The sequence below is a fragment of the Orbicella franksi genome, chromosome 15 (assembly GCF_964199315.1).
Source record: "Orbicella franksi chromosome 15, jaOrbFran1.1, whole genome shotgun sequence".
In the NCBI taxonomy this organism is placed as follows: domain Eukaryota; kingdom Metazoa; phylum Cnidaria; class Anthozoa; order Scleractinia; family Merulinidae; genus Orbicella; species Orbicella franksi.
In genome coordinates, this window is record NC_138159.1 from 8,735,854 (window position 1) to 8,750,962 (window position 15,109).

The 15,109-nt window shown below is 39.5% G+C and overlaps 1 protein-coding gene across 2 annotated transcripts; it reads right to left on the reverse strand.

Annotated features, from left to right (window-relative positions):
• Window positions 1–2,540: 2,540 nt before the first annotated feature.
• Window positions 2,541–14,023, reverse strand: LOC145469931 (uncharacterized). Of its 2 annotated transcripts, none has more exons than XM_081453748.1 (8): window positions 12,317–14,023; window positions 11,218–11,251; window positions 10,442–10,847; window positions 8,986–9,764; window positions 7,934–8,233; window positions 7,201–7,410; window positions 6,618–6,827; window positions 2,541–6,014 (listed from the first exon to the last, which is right to left on the reverse strand). In XM_081453748.1, the coding sequence occupies exons 1-8, from the start codon at window positions 12,356–12,358 to the stop codon at window positions 5,797–5,799; spliced, it is 2,199 nt and encodes a 732-aa protein (XP_081309874.1). In that variant the 5' UTR covers window positions 12,359–14,023; the 3' UTR covers window positions 2,541–5,796. The 2 variants fall into 2 exon arrangements, with proteins under 2 accessions (XP_081309874.1, XP_081309873.1); XM_081453747.1 differs by having other exon boundaries at window positions 8,986–9,767.
• Between the last annotated feature and the right edge of the window lie 1,086 nt (window positions 14,024–15,109).

The window sequence follows — 15,109 nt, forward strand, 5'->3', positions numbered from 1 at the left end:
CGTGTAATGTAGAACATTTTAAGGAGTTACCATACGGTATTTTAAGTCAGTTTTTGATGTACAGCATTGCTTTCAATTCGAAGAAAGCTAAAATAGTCTTCTATGGTAGGAAACCACCAAAGGAGGAGCTATCAACGGAAAATAAGGAGGGTTGAGAGGAAGGAAGCCGGGGGGGGGGGAATTTCCATATAGAAAGGACGGGGATGCTCGTGGAAAATTTTGAAAAAAAAATACCTAAGAAGTACCAAGATCCTTTTTGGGGGCGTTGCTTGAAATGTTTTTCACCCCTAAGAGGTACCAATTTTAATACAACACATTGTGTCCTGTCGCAAAAGCTCCCGCTGTGGACCCTCTGAGGCTGAACACAGTAAGAAGTAACCAAAACCGCGTTTTTAACCCCTTAAGGGTACAACGAGCACCCCCGTTCTATGGGAGTCACCCCGCTCCCCCCCTCCCCGCGGGAGGAACATCAAGAGATATCTAAAAAAAGTAGGCCAGTGGCTTCAAGATGCACCTTCCTTGAAGTAACCACTTTAAATTTCGTACACCCTATTGATATTGAAGACCTAGCGAGGATTCTTAGGCAAATGAGGCACAAAATACAGTTTTGTTTGAAAATCTTATTCAGATTCTAATAACTGTAATTTAAAGGAAAAAAGTGTTTCTCATGCCGGCATGGAAAGTACCTTGCGCAAATTTACGACGCAATTTTTTTCATGCTAACAAGATGGGATGTAAAACTGTTATGTTAAACTGTTAACAAAACCCTACTGCAAATAGTTAAGTAGGAGGGATAGTGTACGAGAAATAGTATCATGTAAAACAGTTTAAGACTACATTAGCTTATATTGCATGCTTGATGTAATGCTCTATTATGCATGTGTAAGGTTATTTTAATAGAAACTCGCTCTCATATATCATTGGTTAAAAGATAATCGAATTTTTTGTATTTCATACACTTAGTAAATAGTCCCAGTATACTCAAAATCGGACAATATATATCAAATTATATCACATGTCCTTTAAGTCACATTATTAACCGCAAGAAGTTATTTTAGGATGCGTTCCTATGGAGTGATCTGGATCAGGAGTTATGATCCATGATTGGTCGCAGTGAATCAAAGAAAGCAAAGACTCCACTCTAGACAAGGATTCATCGTTTCCTTTGATTCACCAAGATCCAAGTGATTGTGGTAAATCCTGATCCAGATCATCCTAAAGGAACACACTATAATAGACATATATAGACCAGAGAGCTTTTTACATAGGGTAAGCCTTGCTTTGATTTTACTTTAGATTTAGGGTGTTAGAAATCCTAAGCATCTATCTAAAATGTTTACCTTAAAGCCATCAATTAACTAAATAGGTAGTGAAATGCTAGCATTTCTGTAAAATTGTGGCTATGGAATAACTGCAATTGTAACAAAAAGTCAATGGTATCAATAAAAAATCAGACTTGAATGAGAAACGTATGTTATCAATCTAACTCAATCTAGTGGAGTCTCTTAACTGTGCCTATCCCGCTATTTACGGAGGTTGAACTTCAGCAAAACCGGGTCACTCTTCCCCTTCTGGGTTCAACCTCTATCTAAAGGAGAAGGGAACGTTCAGGGACTGGACTCAGTCAGTATGCCAATAAGTAGTAAGTCGCACGAGGATGCCACCCCCCTCCACCCTCCAGCCCGTTTCTAATATATCCCCTCAGGTCGATGGTAGACAATAAAATTCCAAACATAACACATGATTATTGTGGGAGTAACTTTATATAGTGCTTTAAGCTTCCGTTTAGAGTTATCCTCACGCTAAATTGGATTGATTCAAATACGGAGCTTTTCGGAAAAGTGTTAGACACGGTGCAAGATTTAGCTACATAAATGTTCTGTTTGCATTTTTACGTCCGTTGTTCGTTAGTAGAAAATGAAAGGCATATTTCCTATTTTGTGCTCCACTCAGAAAGAAGAGAAGCATTCGTTTTAACAATAAATAACAAATTCATTGTTTTGTTTTTTCCTCTTCTATCCCAAGTAGAAAAACACACATCTGTCAATAAGTCAAATCAAAGAACGTACACGCTTCAACGCAAATCTCTCAAACTAAAAGATGAGTATCCAAAAAAGTTTCGGAGCCTTAACATTTGAATTAACTATCTATTACATTTAAGAGTTAATTCGTATTCTTTCGGCATATTTTGCCGAAAGCTCTTTAAAGTTTTGAAAGAAAAGCTTAAGAGGAAATTTTCTATCGAAGTAACTCGAAAGAATTTAGAAACCTATCCTTGATAAACTTCGACGGCAAACATATATAGACTTTTTAATTGAAGCTAAGTTTCTTCAAAATCCTGTAAAGATTTGTTTCGACCTCTACAGAGACGACTAAACAGTTTTGAGAAGGCTAAACGCCAACTAACTTACCTAAATAATTGTGGTCGAGACAGCAGCAAAAATGTAGAAATTTTCAAAAATAATACGACTTTTTTAATTTTCACAAACATGTTTCGACGGTACATCCGTCATCATCAGTGTGACGGTTATGAAAGTTTACAGTGATTTAAAACGTGCCTGTTACAAATCATACGTTACATTGCGTTGGAAAACAATACGCTAGAAAGATCCTCTCCCTGACAGGCTCTGTACGCGCATCGTGTACAAATTTTCTTATGCAAGCTGTTATGCTTGTTACGTTGGCGAAACAAGCCGACATTTCTCCACGCGCGTGCACGAGCACTTGTCATCGGACAGATCTTCTCACGTTTATAAGCACTTGCAGGCTTCAGAGTCGTACCGTACCTCATGTAACTTAGACTGCTTCAAGATCTTAGACTCTGCACCTACCAAGTACCAAGTTAAGCTTAAGGAGTCATGTACATCAAGTGGGAAAAGCCTGACCTTAATCAACAGGTCAATCACATCAATTTGACGCTTTCCCTATAGCTGCACGCGCACGCGCATCTTTTAACTCCGTTAACTTCGAGATTTATCTAACGTATTGTTTTCCAACGCAATGTAACGTATGATTTGTAACAGGCACGTTTTAAATCACTGTAAACTTTCATAACCGTCACACTGACGATGACGGGTGTACCGTCGAAGCATGTTTGTGAAAATTAAAAAAGTCGTATTATTTTTGAAAATTTCTAAATAATTGTCCTTTCAAGGCGATGTCAAAGCATTTGGTGTTTTTCCATAAATTTTGAATAGTTCAAGGTTATTTCCACAATAACCTTATCTTCTCCTTCCTTCATATGAAATAACAAACGACAGAAAATTCCAGGAAAAGAAAAATAGAGAAACTTCAAGCACACTGCGTTGAAAGTCTGTCTCTTACTTCCAACGGCAGCAATGTTTTTTCTCTCCACTTCGAGTTGCTTAGTAACCGTCGATTACATGGTAACAGATGACGTCAATGACGTATGAAACGACGCAAGGCAAACGTCACGCAATTTCAATCCGAATCACACACTCGTCGATTGGCTGGCATGTAAATTCTAATAACCTTTTTATTTCTTTTACAAATAACATTTTCTTAATCAAATCCAACCTAAAACCTTCTAGTAATAAAACGTTTTTTCCGCTCAATTTTTTTAGTCCAATCTCTTTCATGGTCGGACGGATTACGTGACACACACCTTTGGAAGTGGAGGTGTCTTGTTGAGATCCAGGAGATCGTTGTGGCCGCATGTTATTTAGTTATTTTGCCCTTTATTAAAGCCACACTGCAACTTCCAGACTTGTAATGAGCTTCCTCAGTTGATGCGAACGTCGCAGTTTGTGGACTCACTCGTACAGGCCAATTCACAAGCGAAGAGGCGCACTTCAACAGAATAACCGAGGCATTATTTCTTCTCGCAATTAAATTTGAGCCTTGCGGAGCGCGTAAATCGACCTTTCGCTCTCTTTTTTAGTTGTGCATTCGTCTCAAAAGCTATGCGAGATCGGCTTCTGCTTGTCATTAAAGCTGGAGTAATAAACAACCAATCAAAAGAGACATACACCGAAGGTGAGTCGAAATCAGAATGGAACTTCTTACCATGAAATACCTGCCTCAACCTCGGGCGATTATTTTCCGCTGAACATGTATTTAAGGTGCAAAAATGAGTTTGGGTACGAGAAACAGATGAACCGCGCGGGGAATGAAAGGCAATGAGAAGCTAAAAGTCTGTTTTTCACGAGCGCTAATTTTCTGCTGTTTAATTTTGTCTTGTTTTACACCAAAACTAATCAAATTTTATCCTGAACCCAAAGTAAGTTGATGGTTAAAAGAAACAAGAACCTAATACGCACAAAGAACCATTTACATTTTCTTCCCCAATATTCAACATAATCATTTTACAATACCTTTCCCATTTATTTATATTTTTATTCATTTACTTCTTTATCTGTTTCCTTTTTTTGTTGTTTTTTTTTTATAAATATATGCGGCGTTTACTATAATATTTCAGTTATTTTTACTGAGAAATGTTAATTTAGCTATATCCTATTTTGATTTTTATATGTGTAATAAACTCACTAGTATAGCACTCTTATAGCTAAACGTATTTACACAATAAATTTGTATTTTATCTTATTCTATTTGCTTGTTTGCTTGTTTATTTCTTTGTTCATTGATCCATCTATTTTTCATTTCTTCATTTGTTTAGTTATCTATCTATTTGTTCGGTTGGTCGGTTGCTTGATTATTTCGATTGATAGATCTGTATTCTTCAACCAGTGACTTCTTAGAGTGCATGTCAGTAATTCCTACACTTGTCTTAAAACGACTCACCACCGTTTGTGACACATTTGTAAAAATAAATGATATTCAATCATCTTATCTTATCTTTTCTGCAACATTAAAAATACGTGAATTGAAGTGGTCTCTTTAAAACAAGCTAAAAATAGAATTTGAATCTGACTTATGTGAAGTGAAATATAAAAATATATTTCTCTTAGCTAGAATTACTTTCCACAGCCATAATGAAACATTAACAATTACCGTGAAATATTTTGTTAAGGCTTTAAGACATTCTGAAAACCACTCCAGTAAGTAAACTACTTTTTCCTTCCCGGCCTGTTGAGGAAAATCGTCAGGATTAAGAGGCAATTTCCATTTCAGGGGCGTGACAGTGTCGTTAGTGTCTCTCAGTTGTTTAAACTTTATAGATCATTGAACTGAAAGCCCAAAAATGAGAGAGTAAATTATGTAAAATTTATAATACTAGAACTACTCGTGTAGTGAACTTTTACGCACTTATTTAGGCCCCGTCCACTGTACGTTAGAAAAATTTGAAAACGCAGCTTTATTTCTACGGTTGAGCTTACCGTCCACACCGAAAATCCGTTCCGAAAGCTTTCCGAAAACGCTCTTCAAACGAGAGGAATCTGAACTGACACTGGCTGTGCGTTTTAGTGTGGACAGAAAAGGATGTCGCTACAATAACACTGGGATTTCCCTGCCAGAGTTTTCCTCAAAAGCAAATCTAAAATGGCCGCTGATTGATAGGTTTTCAAATTTCTCCGGCGAAATGTGGATGGAAAACATTTGATGCGCTTTCGGAGAGAAAACGGCATTTACAATTTTCTCCGGTGTAATGGGGAAGGGACCTCAATATTCAGTTGGCTTGTCCAACAAATCTACCATGTATCTCCTGACAGGTGATAAGTATGAGAGCTAGTTATTAAAAAGAAAAAAAAACATATCTAATACAACGAATTCGCGAGTTAGGTTCAATGCAAAATCATTGCGCCACCACATCTGACCATGTTCGTAAAAGCTAAGAACCTTCTTCGATACCAACCTTGCTGTGACGAGTGAAGAAACCTAGCTCATTTCACACGCCCAGTTCATTTCACAACATTCACCCGGAACACGTTTGACCTTCAGCAGCGGATTGATACAGGTATGCGGCACAGGAGGGGGCCCTGGGCACGGCTTATTGTGAAGGAAACCATTTCTGCATTCCATGACTACTGCGCATGACGCATCTGTGAGTTTCTCTCCGTGCGATAACCTGAGACCGTCGTATGCACAACTTTTGTCTGAAGGAAATAAAACTTGGTGTCGGTATTCACGTAATATGTCAAACACGACAGACCGTGTTTGACCGCATTTCGAAACAACGAGAAGAGAGTTGGAAATACGACGCGTAGCGGAGTATTTTTTGACGAACTTCGAGATGTTTGAAAATATGGTCGACAGTGTCGAGTGTTTGATATATCTTCTAAATCGAAACAAGAGATAAGAAGAAAATGGAGAAATAAAATCGTAAAACTGTATCCTGGTTAAGATCAGTTATCCAAACACCTTCTCAGTCATAATTTCCTTTCCTTAAATTGGATAAATTATTACTGAGTTTGAGAAGTATGGTGTATGGGTAACCGAGGGTGAAAGTGCCGAAGGCGTTCGAAGCAATTTAGGGAAAGTATGGACTGCTCTTGTCAAGAGGTTTGTACCTTTAGACGGTAGCCTTAGACGATGAAACTTTAAATAAAATTTTGACTTCAGACCAGATTTTACCCCTCCTAGCTTACCGCGTTTTGTTTTGTTTTGGAGGTCTTAATTCCCCTATAACATCCCTAAAATCACTTTATATTCTATTAAATATACCACTACAAGATCAATGATGAATTATTCTCAGTTACCTGAACAAACCCACAGTTTTTTACAGCATTTTCCAGGCACATTGATAGTCTTCAACTTGGGTCGTGCACAGTCCTTTGGCTTTCCTGGTATTTTAGGACAGTACTCCATGTTTAAATGGCCATTGTAACAGCTTACAACTCCGGTACATAGTGGATCGCTCAGTTTATAGCCATGCTTGATAACACGGTTGTTAAAAATACAGTGCCTTGCTAAAATTCAAAGAGATGAAAAAAAGCGATAAGAAAAGACCTGTTTTTCTTATGAGTATGTTATTAAAAATAAATCACTAGCAACAACAAAACAAACTAGACGTGCGGAAACTGGAAGTTAATAAGAGTGACGAAAAAGCCATTCTTGTCCATACATCCATAGCCCTACACCTTAAGAGTAAAACTTGGGTCTGGAGACGAGAATAAGTAACAGCGAACGTTTGGCTATCGCCTCCAGATTCCTCGCGATTTTTGGCATTTCGTTTCACGTTCCACAAGAAAAACTACGCAGCTGTTTTTGCACAATTACGCTGAATTGGAATATTCATATTAAGCCGTCTGGCAATAAAGTTATTCTCATTAAATTTATTACCTTTGCACTTCCATTTCATGTGACAGCATTTTCCACTCCGGTGTTTTACGATCAGCCGTGGTCGGGCACAGTCGTCAGGTTTCGGTGGAATACCCGAGCATTTTTTTACAGTAGCGATGCCATCTTTACATCGAACGACGCCCCCACATAATTCACCGCTCCACTGCTCGTTGTTTCTCAGTGTGAGATTTCCGTACCGACAGTGAAACTCTAAAAAACAAAAACCGTTGGTTTCTTTCAGTTAAGAACTGAACCCATATAATATAAAATAAGGGAAAATTTCGTTTTCCTCCAACTTAATTTGGACAACTCTTAAAGGCGCAGGTGCCGATATGGATCCTGCTCCGAGCCAGTTACATTTTCGGGGAACGTTCAAGCTGGTGTGAAAATTCTTGCAAGTTCACATTGCTAATGAGAACAATTCTATGATATCTCCTTCTATTTTCTCTCGACATTTATCTCTATCCTTAGGGACTTCTTCAAGATGTGAGCGATTGGGGCGCAAACCATCTTAGATTTCAACGACAGAGGGGGCCCATAAGACGACATTGAAACACTGAAAAAGGTATTGAAAGGTATAACGTGACTTCCCCGCGAACATGACACAAAGAATGTAGCGCGGTTTGAACACTAACTGTGCTAACCAACTGAATGAAAATAAATACTTTGACACTTCAATGAAATTACTTATTTTTTTATTGTTATTTTGTTGAGCTTAGTGTAGGTCTCATACCTTGGTTCTTCTCAATGTCTCCTCTCTTTTGTCCTTTAGTAATAAACCCGAGTTGCGAGAAGACGAAATGTGGATGAGGAACCGGAATGGCCTCACAGAGCTCCTTGCTGAAACAAGCCACTCCATAACACCGCCCGTCAATCAACAATGCCACGTCACACGGGTGTCTACTGCAACACCGCTGAAGACATGCGTGCATGCTTGCGGTCTCACCCAAGGTCTGGAAGTGACCAGCTCGGGTGCCTCCTTTTAATGAATGTCCGGCTAAAATCTTGTCCGAATGACACATTTGCGATGAAGCTAATACGAAGGTGCAATAAAAACAAGAGATGATGTTAAATAAAATACAGTTAAATTCTGATAATAAATTTTGGAACTATTCTTATTCAAAGTATATTTTTAATGGAGAGGACTCGTTCTTATTTGAAGGAGTTTTGGTTTTCTAAAATCATGGCTGAACTTATTACATAGGAAATATTTTGCGTCTTTCAACGTTGAAGCACCGGCGTACGGATGAAAAAAATGTCTACATACGAGCCAAGTGGCTCATCAGGCCGGAGCCTATTCCGATTTGTGTAGCATGAAGCCACTAGGAGTATTTCTACTTCCCCCTGGATGGAATGCTAGTCCATCGCAGGATTACCCCCGCCCCCCACCCCCACCCCCCCAAGAATTAAATTCCTAAACTGGAACCTATTTATACACCTGAGTGGAGAGAGGCACTGTGAGAGTTAAGTGTCTTGCCCAAAAACACAACACAGTGTCCCCGGCCAGGGCTCGAACCCGAACAGTCGATCTGGAGCCAACGCACTAATCATGAGGCCACCGGCATGTGAATACTGCATAGCAAAACTCTTTAAACAGAACGATATAGCATGACATAATATAAAAACACAAGTTATAAATAGTCATATTATGCTTCAGCTAAAATTACCCATGATAGACGGACTTCTTCTCCCCTTAGTTTGATAGCACAGTCAGCATCTTCATTTGCAAATGTTTTCCAAAAATCAATATCTACGCTATTTCTAATATTACGTGACATACTGTACCTTTGATGACAGGCATTTTGTGAACGACTTTTAAATGGTTTTCTACCACATGTGGGTGCGTGACATGTCCTGTCAGATGCTTGTGACGAAGTCTGTTTTTTGCCAAGTGTGACACTTTGGAAACCCTGATACGCGCTTTCTTAATGTTCTTCTTGTGAATTTTCGCGTCTTGAACATGGGATGAATGTTCAGTTTTGTCTTTAGAACTTTTTTCTTCCTTAGCTTTTTCTTTGTTTAGTGATTTTTCTTTATACGCCTTTGTTTTCGAATCCTTGCTTTTCATTTCGACTTTGCTTTTGCTTTTACTAGTAGCTGACTTTTTCTTTGGATCATCGTCCACTTCTTCCACCTTGTCATTAGGATGTAAATGTGTTTCTTTGTGCAATGATTCGCTCTTGTTTGCTATGTCCTTTCCTGAGGTGGAATTACTAATTTGGGGTACATTTTGGGGGTGTGGCTTTGGAACGGGGTGTTCCTGTTCATGATACACCCCTGTTTCGGCACTCCCCTGGACAAAGCCAGTGGATGATCCAGATTCCTGACCTGAATTTTCCTCATCATTCTTGCGTTCAAATTTTTCTTCCCGTTCCGCGTCCTTAGATTCGTCCACCATCATTTTAATCAAGTTCCTCGGCTTCTCACGCGGGTTACTCATGGTTGCATTTTCTTCTGCGATGTGTTTATTTTCCTTCTCATCTAAATCACCACTACCACTTGCTTCCTCTTTGTCTGCCGAAGCATCTTCGTCAGTGTCATCTTCCTTGTCTGAAACACGTTGTCTGCTAGGCAGAAGGATTTTGTTTTAATTTCAGAGACATTTTCATTAAACTGTAATATACTGTAAACCGTTAAGACATTGCCCTCCACTGATGAAACCGTGATCCAAAAAAAGAATTGCTTTGCATGGTTAAGGTTTTTTATTAATCTTACTCAATAAATACAACAGAAAGCGTGAAACGTTGACCTTTGTTTTAATTGACTGGCGATTAATTTATTGTGAGATTGTCTGACGGAACTAGAGAATGGTGAGGCTGATGGTATTGGACCTGTAAGTCACCAGGGGAAAGACGGACGGAATACTTAAGGTGCTCACAAGTTTAGAAACCTCTCATGACCCGATGGACGCTAATGGACAGACAGAATGGCGCACAGACGAGCTGACTGTTTGATTGACCGAATAACACGTTCCGTGAACTTCACGGAATTACTGAGTGATCAACTAAATAACCGACCGACCGATCCAACGACCGCCCTGACCACCGACCAACGAGTTGACTGACCGACCGACTAACCAACTGAATAAATGACGGACGGAGGAACGGGCGGGTGTGCGGACAGACAGACGGACAGACGGACGGATAAACAGACAGACAACCACACAGACAATCGATGCACTGACCAACTGACTTGAAGCCTGCTTAATACAGCAAAGAACTAAATGACTGGTATCTATCACCTTGCATACACTCGCTCTCCCCTGACTTCCCCACTTCCGCTTCCACTGCTACTACTTTCATCGTCATCGGACGAGCCTGACTCATCTGTACTCTCACTATCCTCCTCCGTCTTCGATGGCTGCTGCTGCCCGACAGCTTTGACATGCATCTGATGAATTTCATCTTTCTTATGAAGCATCGATGAATCAGGATCGTTAAGACTCGTCAGCGGGCTATCGCTCCTGTCGTCCTCATCTTTGTCTTCATCATATCCTTCGTCTCCGATATCGTCATCATCATTGTCATCATCTTCATTGTCATCTTCATGGATATAGGACCGCTTGGTGCGTTGATACTCCATGGGGTCGTCGTACATCGAGTTGCCATCCGAGTTACTTAAAAGAACGATATCTGGAGCAATGTCGCCTGCAAAAACAACAATGAAGAGGGTTTCAAACCTGAGATGGCTGCTCTTCTATGTAAATTGAATCAGCCTGTGGGATGGCTGTCTTGTTCAGTGCTTTGCTTGAGCAGTGAGCGGCGAGCAGTCTCAAAGGGCAACACAATTCCCAAACAAGACAGCATCGCGAAACGCAAACGGTAGCTTACTTGAACCTCACTGTCAACAATAAAATCATCGGATCATCGCTATCGGGGGTGGGAGAGAGCGATTATTAAATACGGCACTTAATGGAGAGTGCCTATTAGATGGGGGTGCTGACACTCAGATTTGTAAGACTAAACTGATAAGTTGCATCCACTTGTTCCTAGAACTTAAAAATAATGACCCACTTACCTTTCACATGCAAAAGGCCAAAAGCAAATAAAACCTAAAGAGGAGATGCCAAAGATCTGTTAATAACTATGGACGGTTACAATTTTTGACCGATGATTTACAGTAAATCTTAATTGTTTCGATGCCAATCAAACCCATTACGTTCCGGACAATGGTCGAACGATTCATCACTAAGCTACAAGAGTCTCACAAAAGTTCGTCAACCTTTCCCTGGTTATGTAAGTGCAGCTGTCTAATCGTTAGTCGGTGTTGTACTTGGCATCGACTGGTCCAGTGCCAGTTTTACCCTGACTGAGGAGTGTGCCTCTCTCTCGAGCTCAACCCAAGAATGTGAATTGATACCAAGGTATCCATGACAAATTATTGACCACTCCCTAGCCACTTAGGGCCAATGGAAACTGACAAACAATGAAACAAATAAGGTAGAAGTATCATAATATGGTTAAAAATCCCAGCTGAGAGGAGGCAGAATGGTTAGCTATTTGCAGGCGTGGTCGAGGAGTTGAACTCGGGACTACCAAAAACAACACTAAACATCACTAGCAACTGGTCAGAACGGGACGTGAACCCACGACCGTCGGCAGGATTTTAAGTCCGGCGCCCTAACCAGGTTTAACAACTCGGCCGCTGCGCTGTCTTCTCTATTGTTTGGGCAGCTTGCAAAATCGGTTTTGAGTGATACCTACGAATACTGTGCAGTTCTTTTATATCGCACTATTTTTTATGTTTATCGTCTGGTTAAAAGGTGGTTCTAACTTTTTAAAAGTCCATAAATAAACCCCCAGCGGGTAGCTATTCAAAAGAAAGCTATTGGGCAGCATTTTCATGTGGAACTGTTTATTTCTCGACTCTTCGCAAACTGAAATTCTCCATTTTTCCAGCCTTGAACTATGAGAGTAAAAGAATCGCTATAAAGGAGGTTCTGATGGTGCAACTTTCTCACTGACGAAGAGAAATGTCTCGGTTACGACTAACGTTTTGCTCATAGAAACTGATAGAAACTGATAGAAACTTGTCATAAAATCGCCGTTATTCTTAACACGGAAACTTCAGCAACAATGTTAACGTTTAGCGTTAAATGAATTGTATTCTGACTTACTATGGTAAGAAAAATTGCAAAGCGGAATCCCAAGGTTGACATCTTCAACTTCGAAATCTTGTCTGCTCGCTCCTCCTTCAATGTTAAAATGCCAGTTTTACAACAACTGCGATTCCATTAGTGAAACAGACCAAAATGTCCAATTCCTGGCTTTGTCCGATGAGCTAAAAAAGATCAAATTTCATTTCGTAAACAATACACGTCAAAAAGAGATTATCAGGATAAGATCAAAAGGTAAAAGAGCATGTGCTCTTCAAAACGCACGCGCACCTGTTATTTGGAAGGCCGTATCACCGGTTAATACCGGTAGCTAACAGGTGCTTGAACACTTGAATCTACCGACCCGCAGTGCAACATGAATCAACAAAACAAAGTTATTGGACAATTTCTTTATTTTAAATTAGCAAGGTCACCCGCGGGTAATCTAGAACTGTCAGTTATAATTATGAAACATAATCTCGTTCCCAGTCCTCTTTTGGGCGACGCTTAGGAAAATGACCCGAGAGTATACATTACATTCCTGTGTAAACATGGGGGGCTCCGAATTCCACGATTAATGCCCACACGTAAAGTTACGTTATTATGCGAATTCTACTTTTGCTCAGCTCACTGTTGAAAAAGAAAGCAGTTGCTTCAATTTCACTGTATTTTCCCAGCGCAGCGTGAAGAAAATTCATGAGACTATCAAAACGAGTAATCAAGGGTATTTTGATAATTGATAGGTACTCAAGCTCCCGCCGGCGAGTTATGAGCCTCGCAACATGTCAGCAGTGTTTTTCGTCCTCAGAGCCTCCGTTTCTTTTGGTCACGTGGTCGCTCGTCAACGACAATTTCGGACGCGAAGCACTGGGGACGAGAACGTGTTTGGCCCGCTAAAATGAAGCAATTTTTGAGTTATTTTTTTGTAAAAAAACATACCTCATAGTCTGCGTGTCGGTATGTTATGGACGGGTCAATGGATGAGTGAGTGAGTGAGTGAGTATAGTATAGTATAGTATATCTTTATTGCGCCTTACTCGCCAAAGGGAGGTATTGGTCTGTTTACAATAAAGGTTTAACATTAACTAGTACAATAAGAAATAAAATTCACTTGATTCTTTTATAATTCAAATAAAATTAAATAAAAATTATAATGCTCATTTCGTTTGTAAGTTGAGAATCTCTTTTCTTTTTTTAAACATTACGTTGATATATTTACCTATTATTTTTTATGTAACTCTATTGTCAGCTCTAAGTAAGTACTTAGTTCTCTCGTTATCGCTCAGATTTGCGTAAAGTGCATCTTTGTTTGAAATGTGAGAATGGAGCTCAACTCTTATGGTAGCGTACCCCTGGCAATACATCAAGAAATGCTGTTCGTGTTCTACGCAATTTTCTTTGCATACTAAGCATGTTCTTTCCTCTACTGGGATTGATGCTCCTTTATTTTCATATTTTCCAGTTTGTATTCGTAATGCGTGACATCCTAACCTAAGCCTTGTCAGGCTAATTCTGTGTGCTGAGTTTGTAACCGTTTTCAGGTAATTTTCAAATTGATAACTCTTTTTAACTTCCTTGTGCGTAAATTTTTCCCTTGAAGTTGTTGATGAACTGTTCTTAGTCTCAAGCCAGTTTTGTGAATACTGATTTCTAATATTTTTGTTTATTTTTAATCGACCGTTCTTGATGTGTTGCCGTGTTACTGGTTCTGTTGATTCTGTTACTTGATACCCCCTAGTGGTCTTTTCATTAATTGTAACATCAAAGAAAGGTGTAGAAGTTGTTGCATATTGAAATGCTTCACGTAACAAAACGTTGCTACAAGAATGCTTCAATCTTTGCCAATAGCTAAAGATTGAGGCTTTTATATCAATGCTTAAAGGGTACCTCCCAAGCTCTGCCCTGCAGGCAATATTTTCTGTATACCATGGGATGTTTAGTGTTTGTCTACAGAACTTAATGTGGACTTGTTCAATTGTGCTTTTATCAAAATGCGTTCTGTATGACAATAGTTCTGGTCCCCAAATTTCACATGCATAAAGTAACACGAGTGAGTGCGTGAGTGAGTGAGTGCGTGCGTGCGTGCGTGCGTGCGTGAGTGAGTGAGTGAGTGAGTGAGTGAGTGAGCGAGTGAGTGAGTGAGTGAGTGAGTGTGAGTGAGTGAGTGAGTGAGTGAGTGAGTGAGAGATGTCTGTATGTCACACCAATCAGATTGGATCTACTATAAACCGCCAATCAAATTTCTTGTTGTAAAGATAAATGGTATGCGAGAAGATTTGATCCTGATACAGTTTAGAACGGCCATATTTATTCTTCTATAAAAGGGGAGGAAGTATTCATATATTGGGCTTACTTCGACATTTTCTGTGGGTTAGGCTGAGGAGTTTAGTTATGAACGAGATCAGCCTTGAGTTTTGAAACAGTTCATGAGCTAGTAGTATGCAAATGGAACGAGATATTTTTATTTTTAGTTATAAAGGTAACTTGATGCTTTTTTTTTCACAAGGACTAAATTTAATTAGAGGTCACGAATAGTCGCTTCTAGTTCTTAGGACATGTTTTAAAGGAGATGAGGCTATTTAGATTTGAAACAGGTCCAATGTTTACAATAGTAAGTGCAGGTAACGATTGTTTTGTTCTTGCTGCATGGAAATATAACGAGATATTTTTATTTTTTAGTAACAAAGGGTAATTTGACACTCTTGTTTTCCACAAGGGAGTAAATTCAATTAGAGCTGGCGAATCGTCACAGTGGAACCTCAATTTAACGAAGTCGCTGGGGACCGGCCAAATTTGTTCGTTAAATCGAAGGTT